Genomic DNA, 18,496 nt, shown 5'->3' with positions numbered 1-18,496 from the left:
TTGTAATCTCTAATGGCTTTGTAGTGTTTCCTGGATGATGGGCGACGGTACGTTATTGAAAAATGCAAGACATCATGATCACTGAGGCCGGGTGAATGCACAACTGGCGAGATTATGTCAGGCGAAGATGACAAAACAAGATCCAACACAGATGAAGAATGCTCTGTGATTCGTGTAGGCGATGTTACAAGCTGCGAAAGGTTGAAGTCTGCGCAAAGTGTGGTAAAACTTTTTGCTTCCATTGTGTCTGCATGAGGTGAGGGAAGTGTGCGAGACCAAGTAATGTTAGGGAAATTGAAATCACCCAGTAATTGAATGGGCACACCTGGAAATCTGACTGTAATGTGGTTTAAGCAGTTATGCAGGCTTTCGCAAAATGATGTAGCTGCTGACGGTGGACGATAACAGACACCAAGTATAATTTTCCTGAAGTTCACCGTTATACAACACCATACGCACTCCAGCTCGGATATGACGGGTAAACAAAAACACTCATAGCATTCATCAACAGCAATCAAGACACCCCCTCCAATTCTTTCTTTTCTATCGTTCCGAAAGATTCGGTATTTTTTGTTGGCATAAAAAAGTTCAGAATCTCTTACTTTGCTCGATAGCCACGTTTCCGTTAGCGCAATTATATCTGGTTGACAATCATTAATTAGGGCACAAAACGCATCTCGTTTAGGAATAAGGCTCCGAATGTTGGTGAAAACAACAGGAATGTGGGATTCTATTGGTGCGCGGCCACCACCCCTCACATTTTCCTATGTGTCTACAGAGGGCCTAACGCGTCCAGAACGAAGGGCTCGGGGAGACGAATCGGGTTTGCTAACCGCTGGTACACCCATTTCATAGATAACGTCATCGGTTTCATTGTAGCCATATCGTTTGTTATTCACAATTAGAACATTGCGTGAGAGTATGAAAGGAACCTTCAAAGATTTGCCATGTTCAGTTAATTTTTTTTCTTGCTGCACGAGTTGCTGCACAGAAGTCTTCCGACATGCCTACGTCGCTATCTTTGAGGAGCTTTCGTTTTGATAGGACGAGTTCTTTCGTTTTGCACGAGGCAAATTTTACTACGATTGGTCGCGTTTTTCCTTCTTAAAAAACAAAAGATTATCCCGACGAGCACGATCTTCAGCATCATCGAGACGTGAACGGAGTACGCAGGTCTCGCTTTCGACGCGGTTTACCGTTTCGCAAAGATTTGTTAAGTCCTGGCGCCACTCTTCAAGAACAGACGTTTGCGTTTCCACTCTTTCCAACCTTGCCTTCACTTCCGCGATTGTTTTAGAGTCATTTTGCTGCTGTAGTTTTAATTGTTCAATTGCTGTAGACATAGCCTTTTGTTCTGATTCCATCCGGATTGATCGAGCATTAAGGTCCCTTACTGTTTCCAGAATCTCAGTTAGCGCGTCACTGGTGGGGCCCGGATTACATTCAATGTCACCACACAACATCAAAAACAAAGAACAGAAAGGCTCGGTCAGTGCTTCAGGGCATGGAAGCACTACAATGAAAACGTCGTCGGACTTAAAGCAGCGCAGGGGTAACTTAGAAATGTAACTAACCTGCAGAACGAAAAGAACTGGGCGTGAGAACTTCATCCTGTTCGTGCTTCCATGCCCTCTGAGGAACCAGCGAGGGTGCTCCGGCTTTATAGGGCCACGCAAAGTTCTTGGTGACGACACTGTGCAGCAATCCGTGATAGCCGGCACGTGCATCGCGCAGATTTGCATCTGAGCAGCGACGCAGGGCGATGGCAGAGCGGGCGATTGCTGGGGTGCTGCGCAGACATTGTGCGTGGTTGCTGACTCGTTCAAGCCTCCATAGCGCTGGGTAGCAGCATCCAGGAAACCCGGTGCCGCCAAGAAGACGCTGGAGAGCTGCAGAACGAAAAGAACTGGGCGTGAGAACTTCATCCTGTTCGTGCTTCCATGCCCTCTGAGGAACCAGCGAGGGTGCTCCGGCTTTATAGGGCCACGCAAAGTTCTTGGTGACGTCACTGTGCAGCAATCCGTGATAGCCGGCACGTGCATCGCGCAGATTTGCATCTGAGCAGCGACGCAGGGCGATGGCAGAGCGGGCGATTGCTGGGGTGCTGCGCAGACATTGTGCGTGGTTGCTGACTCGTTCAAGCCTCCATAGCGCTGGGTAGCAGCATCCAGGAAACCATGTTTCGACGTCTTCCTCATCCTCCTCCACGCTCCTCTTCTCCAATGGTGCATACCCACATTCGGGGGATTGGCCTTGTTGTCCCCGGTTCCTTCATCTTCCACTTGTTTGTCCTTGAATTTTTCCTGGTACCGTCACAGAGGCCATGAAAACATAATACCACTTTGTTCAGTTTAAAAGAACCAGCTTTTTGTAACTCAACTCCATTACACCCGCGAAATACATTTTTTAACCCAAGAAATGCAAGAAATGCTCAAACATTTTCGAATTTTTTGCTCCAGTGATGTAATAGGGGCATGAGTGATGTATTAGTATTGGCCATCACTAAAAACATAGGGGTCAGTGTCTTAACTGCACATTAATGGGCAGATGATTCTTTGGGGTTGAAAAACGGGCAAAACATTTGCTGAAAAAATGGCATTTTCGGCATCCACGGCCACTTTTCTATCAGTCTGCAAATATCCTCATCAAAAGGCACCACATTTTATTGTAAATACTAAATAGCATTCGAAAGTGCACTCTGCAGCTCAGTTTGCGCAGAATTCGATGGCAAAACGGCACTTTTCTTGCATTGCTAAGCTAGCATTTCACCCCCGGATATCTCGGCACCCAGAGCAGGTACAACTGTAATTTTTTGTGCCTCTGATACCTAAATGCCTGGAGAATACAATCTTGAGAAGAAATTTTTCAAATGGAGGCTTTGGAAAATTATTATTGTGTTCAATTGACACCACCTGGAGCCATTTCTGGTAGAGTGCAGGAGGAGTAAAGCTTAGTGGGTTGTAAAATGACCAAAAATAACTAAATAGAAAGTGCTTCTAATGCTGTATTCTTTAGTCATTTGTCTGCCTAGCCACGGGGTAATTGCCATTCTGTATGGAGTGGTTATTTTGGAATTGTGCCCCAAAATAATGGCAATAATTCATTATCTAAAAAAATAACCAACTTGCAAGAAATCTAATTGCAGATTTGAAATAAGCACAAAAACTCCATAATGCTGTGCAGTTTCACTAAAATTGGTTAGCAAATAAAAAAAAAGCTATAAGGTCAGTCTGCCTAAGGTCCCGGTATTTTTCAAAGGTAGCGCAAACCATTGTACAAAGTAGAGAGGAGATTTTTCTCCCCGCCCTCTACTTCTCTCCTTCCCACTGCACCCTTTTCTGCTCCCCTATTGGACCAGGCGCGACACGTGACCAATGAACCCTGTTGACCCCTCGTCAGTTTTGGTTTCGTCGGGTAACGACGCCATTAGGGAGCGTGCTGCTCCTCGCTCCCATGTGCGCTGCCTTTCGCAAGGCGGCCTCGGCTGCAGCGTAATGCCGACCTGCTGTGCCGTTGGCTGCTCCAGCAGCATTGCAAAAGGCGATAAGCTTTTTGGGGTTCCACGAAGGAAAAACTCCCACCTCCCCTGCGGGAACCCCTGTGTAGATGCGACGCATAGGGGGTTCACATTGCAGCGTTGGACAGCGGAGGAACGGCGCTGGAACGATGGAGCGGAGCGGCCCAGGCACCGCGTTTTATAGCGCGCATAACGGTGAGGGGACGCGCCGGCGCCAGTGCGTCTGCCGCGGCTATGACGCAACACAATCCACTTTAATCCAAGCCAATCAAATTGAATCCAATCCAATGCCCCTCGCGAGAGAGTGTTCGCTATCGGAGAGGAGAGGGGGTGAGCGGCGGAGAGCGCAGCTGGCGCGGCGAGGAGAATGGGGGAGGGGCGGACAATGCCGACGACAACGCCGGATGCAGGGACAAGGCAGGTGAATGAGATGCGTTGCATCTAAAAATGATACCGAGCGCATCGGCACCAAAACTTCGATTGTCATCGAAGGAGGCTTTGGGAGATAAGCAGTCACTACAAAACTTTTTCGTCTAGACATGCCTCTGAAAGGCTTTTAGATGAAGCTCAGCCTTGGTACTGACGTTCAGGTTAAACAGAAAAAAAAGCAGCTTGACGTTTCCGTCGTCTCTTTCTCCCACGATTTCAACAACGATGACAGCCCGATCGTGTTTAGCTCGCTCGTATGGGATCGGGTATTCGAAAACGGCCACAATATAATTACTGCCAAATGTTTGGCGTTCGCGATTTGCTTTCTATTTTCGACCATTTGCAGCGGAAGCAATTACATTTCACCGGAGAGCAACCGCATGTTTGATCTTTTTTCCTTTAATTTTTTTTCGCTTGAACTTTGATTACCTGTAGGCAAAATTTCGGCGTTTATTGTTTTATTGTGGTTTATTGTGTTCTCAGTTTGTATTCTGTCATATTTATTCCCATTTCTGTGCACTTGCATGACGAATTTTGTGCATGCTTGTACAGCTAGTATAAGAGAGTGCATAGTTAATATAATGTTGTATGGTTGTTTATTTGTGAAATACATGGATGCTTTTGTTCAAGTTTCGAGCATACTTGAGAACACTTTCGAATAACAAATAGTGAAGAACCTAGTGATTGCAAGAACACCATCCTGTTTTCACGGCTGTTTGCATTTTGTAACATAAGAAGCAAAATATTTTGCTTCAGCAATATTTCTTCAGCCAAACTGCGAAGAATGCGCTAGAGGATGTCTGTATCTTTCAGAAACACTTCACGAGGGATCAGTTTGAACCAGTAATTCTGGCACAAACTGGCCTTAAGAAACTCAAGCCAAATGCGGTTCCTTCCATATTTGTGCATCGGCCTCTTCCGAAAGAGCGCCAACCACCCCGCGGAAGGGTAAATGAAATTCATGTTGGGCACCTTTTGTAGTTATTATTTCTGTCTTGTGTTGTGAATATGTTTATGTTTTGTGGTTTACGTGAACCTACAGTGTGTTTGGGTCGCTGACTCAAAGTACTTGCAGGCCCCGATTAAATCGACCGTGAGTACTACAAACGCAGATTGCGACAGTCCGGCACGAAAGTGCAGTCATGGCTCCCTGAAAACGCGAGATGATAGCTAAGGCACTGGCCAATCACACGCAGTTCTTCCTACACATTATCTGCGAACACCGTTGTGAATTTACGCCTAGAACTGTCGCGTTTTAAGAAAGCACTTCAACGCGCCGCGCATACGAAATGAAACGGTCTGGCAGCGCGCTCCGCATGAGTCGCTCACTAATGGCGGCTGAGAGAGACGGGCGAGGAGGAAACGGCGCGGGGAAGAGAGTTTGCGCTACCTTTGAAAAATACAGGGACCTTAAGTTTGCCCCCTGCACTCTTTCGTGACCGCGCCTATTCAAAATTGTTCAATTTGAACATACAGTAATCGCTCGGTATAACGAAATCGCTTTACTCGAAATATCGCATTATACGAAGTTTCTTGTGGTCTCAACCCAAACGCATGCATTTTAGGTCGCATTACTTGAAGTGCACGAAGAGATCGACCCGCTTAGAGCGAAGTGGCGAGCTGAGGCATCGCCGAGTGCTGGCGACCCAGCGGCGAGTCAGGTTGTCAACATGGCTTGTCAACACAAGCAGCTGTTCAACGGCGTTTTTTTTTTTTTTGAGCCGGTCAGGCTCAATTCGCGCCATCCGACTTAGGCAAACTGTCGAAATGCGTGGTAGGATCATTGAATTTTGTTCCTACACATTGGTCAATGGTGCGGACACGACGGTGCGTGAATACAGACACTCGAACCATAGAATAAGGGGTGTCGTCGACAACGGGGTGCCGAAAAATCCTTGTTTTGCAAATTTCATGGCTGCACACTTCCGGAAAAAATTGCCCAGTTATCATGCAAAGCTCCTAGTGCAAAACTGGTCACTTTTCATGATTGCGCTGGGTACCCACAAAGAGCGGTTAATCGTTGTTTTTTGAGCGCAACAAAAACAACCTCGGACTCAACCCACGGAATTTGCGCCGCTCTCTGTCGCAAAGCTCTCATAGCGTTGTGGAGAGGGGGGGCAATCGCGGAAGCCCGCGAGGGCCGGAGAGGAGGCGCCGTTCCCCTCACTCCGCAGCCAGGGTACGTCATGGGTCACGCGGAAACCCGGCCGTCCAATGGGGCGGCAGGGCGGTGAACATGACGTCTTTCGGGAGGTGAGAAGAGAGCGCGCGGGACTCGGGAGGCGACGACCACCCGAACAGGAGCCGGGCGAAACCGGCTCATCTCAGCGAGCATCGACGAACATCGTCACCGGTAAGGTGGCTTTATCACCGGTAGCGCCTGAGTCAACCGACTCGGCCGCTCAAGCAACGCGGGACCCGTCGACGACGCCGAAGACGGGAGCGCGAGGGTGGTTTGGAGAATAAACCACCCCAGAGGATTACCGCCCGTTGTCCTTGCCTCTTGCCTGCCTTCCCACGCCGGCGCTGTCCACACGGCAGCCGCGTGCGGAGGATCGTCCGAGTTAGACCCACGCCACATTTTGGCGCCCCTAACGTGGGGCCTCGTCTGCAAACGCATTTGAGGCGAACAATCAGGCAATATGGCAGGCACGCCAGTGAGTGGTGCGACCTGATGATGCTCGCCGGCCAGGCCGCGGAAACCCCTCACCGGCCGACGTTCCTCACGCCACCAGCGAACGCATACGTGAGTCGGGAGCACCCCCCCTACGGCCGATTCATGAGCGCGGAGCGCGCACAGTCGGCCCCTGCACATTTTCGCGGGCACGGCGAGCAACTGGCGCCGACCGGCACCGGGCGCTCGCCTTTCGCGTACAAGGCAAACGCCTTCCCCCGCGCGCCATTCCCCGAACGCAGCGAGCACCCCGCGCCGATCGGCACGGTGCCCTACCAAGCTGCTCGGGCGGCGCGCCCGACAGACCCCACGGTGCCGTGGACGAACGACGCCGCGCCGGACATGCTGATCCAGTCGCCCACGCAAACGGGAAGGGCCAGCAAACACGGCCGGTGTCGCAACGGCACTTGCCAGCGCGATTCAGCAAGCCCTGCAGGCTGTACGGCCGCCCGGCCCCCGCGTCAATATGCTGGTTCCGACGTACAGCGGCGGCAGCGACCAAACGAGCGCCAACGCGTTCTTGGTGGCGCTGAATCGGTACCGACAGGTAACCGGCTGCAGCGACAGCGACGCCCTGAGCAGAATTCTGCCCGCGGCCTTGGTGGGGGACGCTGCGCGGTGGCACAGACTCGTCGGCTGCACAGCGGCCACGTGGGATGAGTTTCAGGCGGCGTTCCGCGAAGAATTCCTGCCGTACGACTACCAACCGCGGATGCGCCGGGAGCTGGAACTGCGTACGCAAGCTCCCGATGAGCCGCTGCTCGAGTACGTCCGAGCAATGCAGGAACTGTACGAGTACGCCGACCCGGAAGCTTCGAATGCGGAGCGGGTCGAGCGCGTCGTCCGGCAGAGCCACCCCACCTTCGCTTTATACCTGCGCGGCTGCAGCTGCCGCAATCTCAATGAGCTGGCCACGGAAGCGCGGAAGGTGCAAGCCGCAATCGCGGCTTCTCGCGCCTATCGGCCACCACCGCCACCAGAAGAGTCGCTCGAACCCAGTTGCGCCTGGCACGGAGGCGCGCTCCTCGGGCAGGCGGATCGAGATATCCGGGAGCAGCAAACGCGGCTCCCACTTTCAGACCGAGCGCTGCATCCGTACCCATCCGGGCTGCGAAGCGCGGAGTCGGGAAGCCCGGATTTCTCGAGAGCGCTGATCAGCGGTTCAAACCAACCGCTTCGGCAACTACGGGCACCGCCGACCACCACACCAAACGACGACGGCGCGGTGCCTAACGGCCGCCGAGCGCCGCTACAGCACCGAGCACCACGGCGTGAAATACGGTGTTACGGCTGTGGCCAACCTGGTCACATAGCTCGCCTTTGCCCGTCGGGTCAGGGAAACGGAGCGGGCCGCCGGTGAAGGCACCGGCGGCCGCACCAGCTAACGCAGACGTCATCACAGCGCCGACAGCCTTCCGAGTCGGAATGCCGCCGGATTCGCCTGCGCCATTCATCGACCTCGCAATCGCGGGGCAGGAATTTAAGGCGCTCTTGGACACGGGCGCGAGCACCTCTCTCATAGGGGAGAAGTCGTCCACCACCTCAGGCGAAACGCCGTTCGGTTACGCGATCGAGGGAAGCCCCTCCAGCTCGCGTGCGGGGAAGCGCGGTCGGGCGGCGACGTGCGCATCACCGTACGGTGGAATCGGCAGAAGCGACGAATGCGCTTCGTGCACTTGCCTGGGCTAACTGTCCCGGTCATCTTGGGCAGAAATTTCATGTCCAAAACCGGCATCGTGGTCGACATCGGCATGGGAGGCTATCGGGAACCCGGCCCCGCTTATGTCACTCGTGCCGTTCGCCGAGCCACCGGCGGTGGCGGTGCCGACAAGCACCGCGCCGGAGCGGCACGCCGGCGGCACACCCGCAAATGCGCCCGGAAGAGAACCAGCCGCGGGGCGGCCGCTCGTAGCGGCGGCGGAGCCTCCGCCAGATCGGGAGGAACGGTTCCTGGCAAACGCTTGTGAGCTGTCCACTCCCGAGCAAGATCGCGTCCTGTCACTGCTGGGCGAGTTCAAGGAGATGCTCACCGAGCAGCCGGGCTGTACCAACCTGGTACAGCACGGCATCGACACGGGTGAGGCCCAGCCTTGGAAATGCAATCCCCGCCCGGTAAGTCCCGCCAAGCGGCAGGCGACTGACGCCGCGTTGGATGAGTTGCTCAAAGAGGGGATCATTCGCCGCTCAACGAGCCCGTGGGGATTCCCGGTGGTGCTGGTGCGCAAAAAAGACGGTAGCTGGCGTTTGTGCGTGGACTACAGGAGGCTGAATGCAGTCACCCAGAAAGATGCGTACCCCTTCCCGAACGTGGACGAAATCGTCTCAAACCTTGGGGGTGCTAGCTACTTCTCCATCTTGGACGCCAGCAAGGGATACCTGCAGGTCGAGATGCGACCGGGCGACGAATGCAAGACGGCTTTCACGTGCCACCGGGGGCTGTATGAGTTCGTCCGCATGCCTTTCGGTTTGTGCGGAAGTCCGAGCACATTCCAGCGGCTGATTGATCGGGTGCTTGGAGATGCCAAGTGGCAACACGCACTCGCCTACCTGGACGACATCGTCGTGTACTCCCGCACTTTCGAGGAGCACCTCAGCCACTTGAGGGGCGTTTTGGGGAAACTGAGGGCGGCAGGAATCACACTGAACCCATCCAAGGCCCAAATCTGCAGTTCTCAAGTGAGTTTGCTCGGGTACAAGGTCGAGCGAGGGCAAGTGTCCCCGGACCCAGGGAAGTTACAGGCAATCCTGGAATTCCCCGCGCCGAAGGACGTGAGCGGGGTACGCCGCTTCCTCGGAATGGTAGGGTACTATCGTCAGTTTATTCCGGCCTGCGTACGCCTGCAAGAACCCCTCACAAAACTACTCAGGAAGAACGCTCCCTGGGAGTGGGGAGAAGCGCAGGAGCGCAGCTTCCGGCGGCTATCACAAAGCATTGCCGACACGGCATCGCTAAAGCTGCCGGACGTCAACAAGCCCTTTGTGATACAGACGGACGCGAGCGACCTCGGCATAGGAGCCGTGCTCCTCCAAACGGAGGGAGAGCAGCTGCAACCGGTGGCGTTCGCCAGCCGTGCACTAACGCCCGCCGAGAAAACTACTCGGTGACCGAGAAAGAGTGTCTGGCGATTATCTACGCGCTGCGAAAGTTCGAGATGTACGTAGAAGGGACTAAATTTACGGTCGAAACCGACCACATGGCACTAACATGGCTGTCCCGCCTCCGGGAGCCTAGCGGGAGGCTTGCACGGTGGGCCCTGACCCTACAGCGCTTTGAATACGAAGTGCGCTATCGCAAAGGGGCCACAAACGTGGTAGCCGACGCGTTGTCAAGGGCACCCGTACACGACAAGCAGCCGGCGGGAGAAGCTGAGGAGGAGGCCGAGGGTCAACGACCCCTCTCGCCGCGAGAGGAGCGTGGCGGGGCGCGGGAGCATGCACTTCCTGAAAGCACAGAGCTCGTGCATCTCGTGGGGACAAGGGCTCCCCTGACGATAGCGTTCAGCCGGACAGAGCTGCTACAGGCCCAGCAGGAGGACGAGTTTTGCCGGAAGGTGATCCGCAGTCTCAACCAAGAGACGGAAAACGGGGCAATTCAGAGGCGGGAGAACCTAGGAAGCCCTGAAGCCATGGGTACGGCGGAGTGCATGAGCTCTAGCGCGGCTAGCGAGCTGTACAGTTTCCTGCTGGATGCCGACGGGGCTCTGCTGAAATACGTTCCCGGAAAAGACGACTCGGAAGAGTGTTTCAAGGCCGTAATTCCTCGCAAACTCAGACGGGCCGCGCTGCAGCACTACCACGACGCAGACGGTCACGGTAGCGCGCCCAAGACAAGGCAAAAGCTTTGTCGGCACGCTACCTGGCCGGGCATGAAAGCCCAGGTGTGCAGGTACGTACGTACGTGCAAAATGTGGCGTGGGTCTAACTCGGACGATCCTCCGCACGCGGCTGCCGTGTGGACAGCGCCGGCGTGAGAAGGCAGGCAAGAGGCAAGGACAACGGGCGGTAATCCTCTGGGGTGGTTTATTCTCCAAACCACCCTCGCGCTCCCGTCTTCGGCGTCGTCGACGGGTCCCGCGTTGCTTGAGCGGCCGAGTCGGTTGACTCAGGCGCTACCGGTGATAAAGCCACCTTACCGGTGACGATGTTCGTCGATGCTCGCTGAGATGAGCCGGTTTCGCCCGGCTCCTGTTCGGGTGGTCGTCGCCTCCCGAGTCCCGCGCGCTCTCTTCTCACCTCCCGAAAGACGTCATGTTCACCGCCCTGCCGCCCCATTGGACGGCCGGGTTTCCGCGTGACCCATGACGTACCCTGGCTGCGGAGTGAGGGGAACGGCGCCTCCTCTCCGGCCCTCGCGGGCTTCCGCGATTGCCCCCCCTCTCCACAGCGTTTAATGACACCCGCACCAACCCCCCCCCCCCCCCCACCCCCCTATAAAAGTGGCCGCTGCCTTCTCTCCTCGTGCGCTGGGCGGTCTGCGAGGGATTCGGACGATAGTCAGTGCTGGTCAAATTTGAGAAGGGGTTGCTCGCGCCCTGCAAGAATGAAGTTTTTCTTCACTGAATACATTGTGTTTTGATTCCTCCCAGTTGTGGCACACTCAAATTTGAACTACCTCAGTTTTTCTCGAGTCGTCGCTTATATCGAAATACCGCTTATAACGAAGTTTTTCGCCGTCCCGCTGACTTCGTTATAATGAGGGATTACTGCACTTTGGGAGCGCCTTTTCATAGCGTTCCAGGCGTTGCTGGAACAAGCGAAATAAGCTGGTTGGAGTTTGATCAGAAGTGCCCTTTTTAAAATCAGCTGTTTTCATTTTTGCAACAAAAACGTGATTTTTGGCACCCATTTGAATCACCTGGGTGTGGAAAAGGGGCGTGGTCATTACGCGTCACTGCTGCCAAAAGAGAATGCGTGCCACTCGTAATTACTCTGCATCAGCGTTTGGTTTTTGTTATCAGGGCACAAATAGTGAATCACCAAACGATTTTCAATCGTCAGGTTTGTACTCTGACAGTAATAATCCCTGAAATTGGCTGAAAATGTCAAGCAGTGCCTGTTTGCAAAGCTACTTTATGATTTTAGGCAGTTTTATTGCCTGTGCACATATTGTTCTAAGATGTGTTGTATTTCTACTTATCACAGTTTCAGTTTCGTTTCTGCATCATGAAATTCAAATTTGGTGCTACTACGTAGTTGCCCAACTTCAAGCCTACCTGCCATGGTGCCTTCAGCGTCCGCGACTGATCCACGAACAAAGCATGCCGCTTCTGATGCCACCCAAAGCATGCCACCCAACCCTAACCCGATTTTTGCGATAAGAACTTCAGATGCAAGTCGAAACATAACACCTAATCGCCAGATATCTGTTACGAGGAGGAGAGCGTTTCAAAGCAGCCTTATAAACACTGCCAGCTGTTCGCCTGCCAGTTTTGTTTCCATACGAGGGTATCTCCGGGGGTCTAGTGTTGCTGCTTAGTTGAACTGTCTATTTGGACGGAGTCTCCAATAAGTTTTGTACTGTTTCACTTCAAAAATGTTAGGTGGCGCTGCAATGGAGGAGGCTCGTTGTGCTGATATTTTTTATCGCGCAACAGCCACTCGGCCAAAGTCTGCAGGGCACGATTCTTGCGCATCGCACCTCATTCCGGCAAGCAAGGCTACAATAGTCAGTCAGAAGATGATAATAAAGCGCAGCTTCATGTTTGAGAGATAACTGACTGTGAATGTCAACAAGCATCAACCACGGAGTTCCGTTTTCTACTGCATGCGTGTTTTTCTGCATCGCATGCTTGTCCCAAATATTGTGCTGGCTGTAAATAAAAAGTAAGTCATTGACAATATGTTTTTACGTTACATAGGGGCAAATTCGTGCCTCTGATAATGTCAAACCGCCAGATTTCTTCCCGGGAACCACCCGAAATTGCACATTTTGAAATGGAGTTTAGGCTTCACTGCATGACATGAGCACCACGCGTGCTAACATTTTTTTTATATCTGACAAACTGTTCCGCACAAGTCGAACTTTTTTAGGGCGTGGTTTTGAAATGTTATCCTACAAAATGCATATTTTAATTTTTTTCTACTACCGGTGGTTTGTTATAAGACAACTCTTTTTTTATCATTTTTTACGACAACTTGACAAAAATTTTGATTTCGATATTTCTTTGCAACTATGATATATAAAAACATTTCAAAAACTAGTTTTATTGGAAAGGCCGTAAATAATCTGCATTTTGCCTTTTTGTAATTAGTGCCTAATCAACTTTTTAGCAAAAAAAAGTTTTCTTGGACCCTTAAAAATCAGTCAATTTTCCCGCGGTCACAAAAGAGTTAAGCATTCACGTGATGCGGTCAAAGAAAACTAGAGCCCCCACTACAATTGCCCCGTCAGGCTTCTTGGTGGTGGCTCTGGTTTGGTGGCCACCAATCGCACCAACAAGATTCTGGGACGTCACCAGAAAATGGCTGGGGAGTCGCCACTGCTTCATCTGTTTTTCTTATCATGTCGGTTATTTGTCTTTAGTCTGCAATAAAATTGGTATCAGCATTATAGGGAAAAGCAGCCTTATAGGCGAACCAAACTTGTATTTTGTCTCCATGACTCTTTTAATGCACACCAATACAGAGTTACTTGATAGGCGTTGCCTCTGCATAGGCCCCATGCATTAAACAGGGGCCCTACGATTGGTCCACTCTTTTGGATTTTTTCTGTACAGTGGCGCCATCTGTTGGTGACGAAATGAACTATACAACATGCTTCGCCATTCGACGACCTGGGCAAAAAAAATGGTATTTGGGTGCTTACGCAAATTTGTTGTGCCATGGGAGCACAGTGTTTTCAACCATGCAAGTGTTTTATAAGCATTCGAAGTAAGAGTAGCAAAATAAAGTGACCGTGTGGCCAGCGAGATGCGTCGTCACTTGCGCATTGTCATCTGCTGCACGTTATCTGTGGTCTTCCGGCACCAATAAATGAGGTAAAAATTTGTTTCGACGGCTTTACACAAGCTTGAAAGGACAATTAGGGCCACTTGATCAGCTACTACATTAGTTCTGTCTGGCATACAGTGGGCTGTAGGCCGAGTGACAACTGCAGATTTAGTGCTTCAGGTCGGACCTACGTAGTGCCTGAGTGCCCACACAAGCGCCAATTGGTAGAGGCAGTTGCGAAAACGCAGAAACAATTGTGACATGAGGACCGAAGTTCGGAAAGCAATGAATAAATTATGAAAGTAAAAAATTAAGAAAATTATGCACTTTTAAAGTAAAGTTTAATGCGAAATTTTCAGTTCAAATAGTTTATTTTTTGGATAGTGTGTTTTGGGGCCAACGGTGGCGCCACCAAACGCATGGATGAAAGTTCGGGGGGCCCAGGTGTGGGCTGTTTCTTGAGGCGGAGTTTTGCAACGGCCTACATCGAAGAGTTCTGCACCAGTATTCATGTGTTCTAAGATAGTGGGGAAAGCTGCCCGTGCTCAGCTCACTGCGAAAGACAACGCTGCTGCCTGTGCAGGAAATGATGGAGGTGCTGTCGAAGGCAGCCCAAGAGGAGCAGCAGAAAGTTGCAGATTGCCTGGTGGTGGTGCTGATGTCGCACGGTGGCACGGTCACCATGCGTGGGTCCGACAATGGACCGCTTCCTCAGCAATGTATCTATGGGTCCGACGATGAGGCGATTCCTCTGAAGTCTATCTATGAGGTGTTCGACAACAAGAACTGTCCATCCCTGCTGGGGAAGCCCAAGTTGTTCTTCATCCAGGGATGCCGTGGACGTAAGTAGAGTGCTGCTCATTGTTGTCACCACCGCTTTGTATTGAAGGCGAATCATGTGAAGGCCAGGTGTGGGCAGCCTACAAATCCTGGGAAAACTGTCCCGGCTGGTTCCTTCAAAGTGAGAGCTACTGGGCCATGCTAGCTGTGTACCACTATCTGTATACTCGTGCACAGGTTCGAGAAGCACTTGAGCGCAGTGACAAATTCCAGTGTTTCGGCAGCAAAAAAGGGCTTTGTATTGCCGCAGAAGCCATGCCACTGACACAGATGGCTGGCGCACACAACTTGAGTTAAAGGGGCCCTAAACAGGGTTCCAAAGATTGCAATTTTGCGTGCGCGATTGCTGGAGTACTATCCAAGAACCATCCTCCTGCAAAAATGGTTTAAAAAGGACAAGGGTTCGACTCCCGGCGGCAGCGGCCGCTTATTGGTGGAGGCGAAAAGCAAAAAAGCCCGTATGTTCGAGATTTTGGCGCATGTTAAAGATCCCCATGTGGTCAGAGTTAATCCGGAGCCCTCCAGTACGATGCGCCGCATCGCCCATGTAGCGTCGGCGCGGTAAGGGCCAGCAATAATGCCTGGAGCTTTCGCCCTTCCTTTGCGCCTCCAAAGCACTGTGAAAGCTACACGTTCACCAGCCAGGCGCAAGACCATTTGGAGAAACAGGACAAGGCCCTTGTCGCTCCGACATATGTGCGGCCATCGGCTCCAGCCAAAACACATGCTCCGTGCTTGCATTGACACGTCAGTTTTAGAATAGGGGAAACACTTTTGAAGACCTCTTAGGGGGGCCCCAAGCACAACTCACGACACAACCCAAGCACTCACGACAATTAAAAATTTCCACCAATGACTAGTGGCCTGCTAGCGTTTCTTGCTTGCGACGCTGTCGTGGCGAACAGGTCCCTCCCAGACTGGGTCACACAGAAAAGGCTTAGCATTGCTGTAATTACTCAATTGCCTCTTTACGAAGCTGCGCCAATGAGAATCCCCAGTGGAATTTGTCACTGCACTGTCATCCACTTTCATGCATTTGTAACAGATTTTTTGCAAAGTCGTGTCCTGACGGGCGGCGCCGAATTTTAGCCGCCGCTGTGTATGCCGATTCGGGCACCGTGCAGGCAGATGGCCACGGTCTTGCGCGGGGTTGTGTATCTACCTGCAGAAGACGCTCCGTTCTGGTCAGCGTTATTCATATCTTGTAAACGGCATGCTACATCTGCAGACTCAGCTGAGCTCATGTGATTAATGGCAACAGTCGACAATCATCCCTACAAAGATATGCTGTGCCAGAGTGTCGCTCGCATAAACGGTTGCCCGAAACGTGCACCAGCGGCTCCTATCATAGCCGGAAACGCTGATTGGCTGCAGCCCCACCAAAGTCTCCAGCGCCAGCTGCGACATGGACTATGTTCAGGGTGTGGAACTGGAATATTTTCGAGTTCGGATCAGTTTGGTTCTGGATTTGACTCCCGAGCGTCATTCCATTCCGGTTCGAACCGGTTCAGAGGAATGCAAAACAGGAGCGTTTCTATTTTACTTTTTAGGGCTGAGTTTTAGTTTCTCTGCCATGTCGCTATAAAAACAAATTTGATATAGGAGACAGCGCCAGTTATGCGGACGACGACTGAACGGTAACTGCAATACAAATAAATTCTTTCCGTGTGCCTTCCTCCCTTGCATTATATTGTTGCGTCCTGTCCAACAGGGACGCCGGGAAGTTGTCTTCATGAAGACGGAGGGGCAAAGTTTTTATTAGGCGAGGTGCCTAACTTGCGAGGGGAAACAGAGAGAGAGCACCGGGCGGTCGTTAGCAATTTGGCGACCAAAACCAAACACACAAGCCGCTAGCCAATGCGCTCCTTCGTCGTCGTCTGCTGTGCCGCATCACATGGCACGGAGCCACGCGGGGGATCAGCCTGTCCGTCCTCCTCATGGAGGAAAGAAAAGCTTAGGAGAGGCCCTGACGTCACACCCAGCGCAGCCGGAAACGCCATTTCTGTAAGTCGAATGGCGGACCATTGGCCCTCCATGCCATTGGCGGACTCTTTTTGCCTCTCTCTCTCGGTGCACCTTCTCCGCCTCCTCCGTCCTGTATCGCCTCTCTTGTCGTCTGCATCTGCCAGCGCCGAGCCGGCGGAAATCAGCTGATAGGCAGGTAGAAGGCCGTTTTGCAGCGCGTGACCGTGAACCTAAACGCGCGGTTACACTGTTACACGTCTTCAGTGTGGCCGCAGCAGGTTTGCGAAGCGGCTCGCTCTAACAATGCCGCAATGCTCGGTGCCAGGAGGCTGCAAGTCGCGATCGGTACCCAAGGAATTGGGCGTCACTTTCCACCGGTTAGTGCATCATTCCGCTGACAAGTATTGCTGTACATTGGTGTGCATTCATCCTTTGTTTGCAATCACCGCCGTTTATAGGTTCCCAAGCGATGGAGAACGCCGCAAACAGTGGGCGAACGCCGTGCGGCTACCGGACTGGAAAGTGCCCAAGTTTGCGTTGCAGTTTCACTGGCAATGCCAGAGATGACTAGTCAATTAAACGGCCGTTCTCTATATATATGTAAGCAGTACTTCATGCAGATTTCACGCTAAAAAATTGTGGAATGTTTTTACCGTTGTTCGCGTGCCTTCGATAGAATTTTTTGCGAAGGAGGAGGAGGAGGAGCAGGAGCAGGAGGCAAAACGTTTTATTGAGTAAAAAAAAAATGAGAGGGTGGGTGGCGTCAATAAACTTTTTTTCGCCAAGTTTCAACTTGTCTCAGTGTCAATAAATTCAAGGTGATATCAGTTGAAAACGTTCATACACTAACCTCGCATGCAGTATGAAGCGTTGAAAAGCGAAATCCAGAGCGAGACCACAAAAAGATCCAGATTCCAGATCCAGCACTCTTCCAGTCAACAGACGGACACCTACTAAGGTAATAGGACGATGGAATTATATCAACTGGGAATCTACCTTGTAACAGTTGCAAAAGCACTGCCGCGCATTGCCGGCCTAGCAAACTATATATTGCAGCGGCGATAACCAAAAAATTGAGTTGCGAATCGTTCGGTTGCAAGTCGCCTACGTACTGCACACCGTGTATCACTTCCCGAAAATCTACCAGACGGGTTCCGCGCGTACGACGGGACGGCGCGTTCACGATATCTGCACTTCAATAGGCGCGTCGTGATCGCGACCGGAGCAATAGCTTGATGCGGTACAAGGTGCACTTGCAAGTAGAAATTAAATGACATATTCACATCGGCGCAGCTGTCGCAACTCGCAGCATCCTTTTCGAGTTCCGCAAGACCACAGCGCAGCAAAGCGAAGCAGCAATCTTCGCAATCGGACGACAAGGCAGGCGCTGCCTTTCCTCCATGACCGGCGAACGGCGGGCGGGCTGTTGCTAGGACGCCGTTGCTAACGCGACTTCCAATGGCCGCCGAAAACACGTGACTTCCTCCACACTTTTGCCAATGCGCGGGGATAGCTGGGGGCCTCTCCTAAGCTTTTTTTTCCTCCATGGTCCTCCTTTATAAGGCCGTCATCCCACAGTTGCGCACGTGGCATTATGCAGAGGAAAACTTTTTTTCATATTTGCTATACTCAAATGACACCTCATATTATATGCGGGTCCGTGTTATACGTGGCTTTTTACGGTAAACATGTAAGCCAAAATTTTAATTCTCCCTCTGAATTGGGTGTTTTGGGACGTCATGCAGTGAACGGGAAACGTCTCTTTGTTGCCCTGTTTGCCATCCGTCTTAGAAGGCGCTGCAATACTGCTCAAGACCGCTGCCCACAATTGGTATTTTTCTGAGTGGAAGTGTACCAGGCTTATCTTTTTACAATTGATAGTGATTGTTTCGTGAAACATTGGGCATGCTGGACCAACGGAGTCACGTAAGAGAATATTGCTTATGCCAGCTGGCCTGTGTATACAGTGGGGCAAGCCTAAGGCTCCGGACAGCCGTGGTGGTGCGGTTGACATAGTTTGCGCAGCATGCGCTGGTGCTTCTATGCTTACATGTTGCTGGCCTAAAAAAGAATGTCCCTAAATTCAAGCGCAAATAGCTCGTTGTGCAAACTTACAATCCCTGTTTTAATTTGTGTTGAAT

At 51.9% G+C, this 18,496-nt stretch overlaps 2 protein-coding genes across 3 annotated transcripts in view; both read left to right on the top strand.

The window, feature by feature from the left end:
• LOC144146061 (caspase-3-like) overlaps window positions 1-18,496 on the top strand; it is a 163,461-nt gene that overhangs the window by 72,132 nt on the left and 72,833 nt on the right. For both annotated transcript variants that reach the window (XM_077677988.1, XM_077677987.1), the window contains one exon: window positions 14,134-14,392. In XM_077677988.1, coding sequence (XP_077534114.1) covers window positions 14,134-14,392 — 259 coding nt within the window. The remainder of the gene's footprint in view (window positions 1-14,133; window positions 14,393-18,496) is intronic.
• LOC144146062 (uncharacterized) lies at window positions 6,220-7,984 on the top strand. Its single transcript, XM_077677989.1, has one exon. The coding sequence runs from the start codon at window positions 7,087-7,089 to the stop codon at window positions 7,978-7,980; it is 894 nt and encodes a 297-aa protein (XP_077534115.1). The 5' UTR covers window positions 6,220-7,086; the 3' UTR covers window positions 7,981-7,984.

The sequence above is a fragment of the Haemaphysalis longicornis genome, unplaced genomic scaffold, assembly GCF_048455015.1.
Source record: "Haemaphysalis longicornis isolate Haplotype H1 unplaced genomic scaffold, Haemaphysalis longicornis Haplotype H1 scaffold_7, whole genome shotgun sequence".
Classification (NCBI taxonomy): domain Eukaryota; kingdom Metazoa; phylum Arthropoda; class Arachnida; order Ixodida; family Ixodidae; genus Haemaphysalis; species Haemaphysalis longicornis.
Note: the sequence above shows the minus strand (reverse complement) of the source record. Positions and strands in the feature narration are given on the sequence as shown.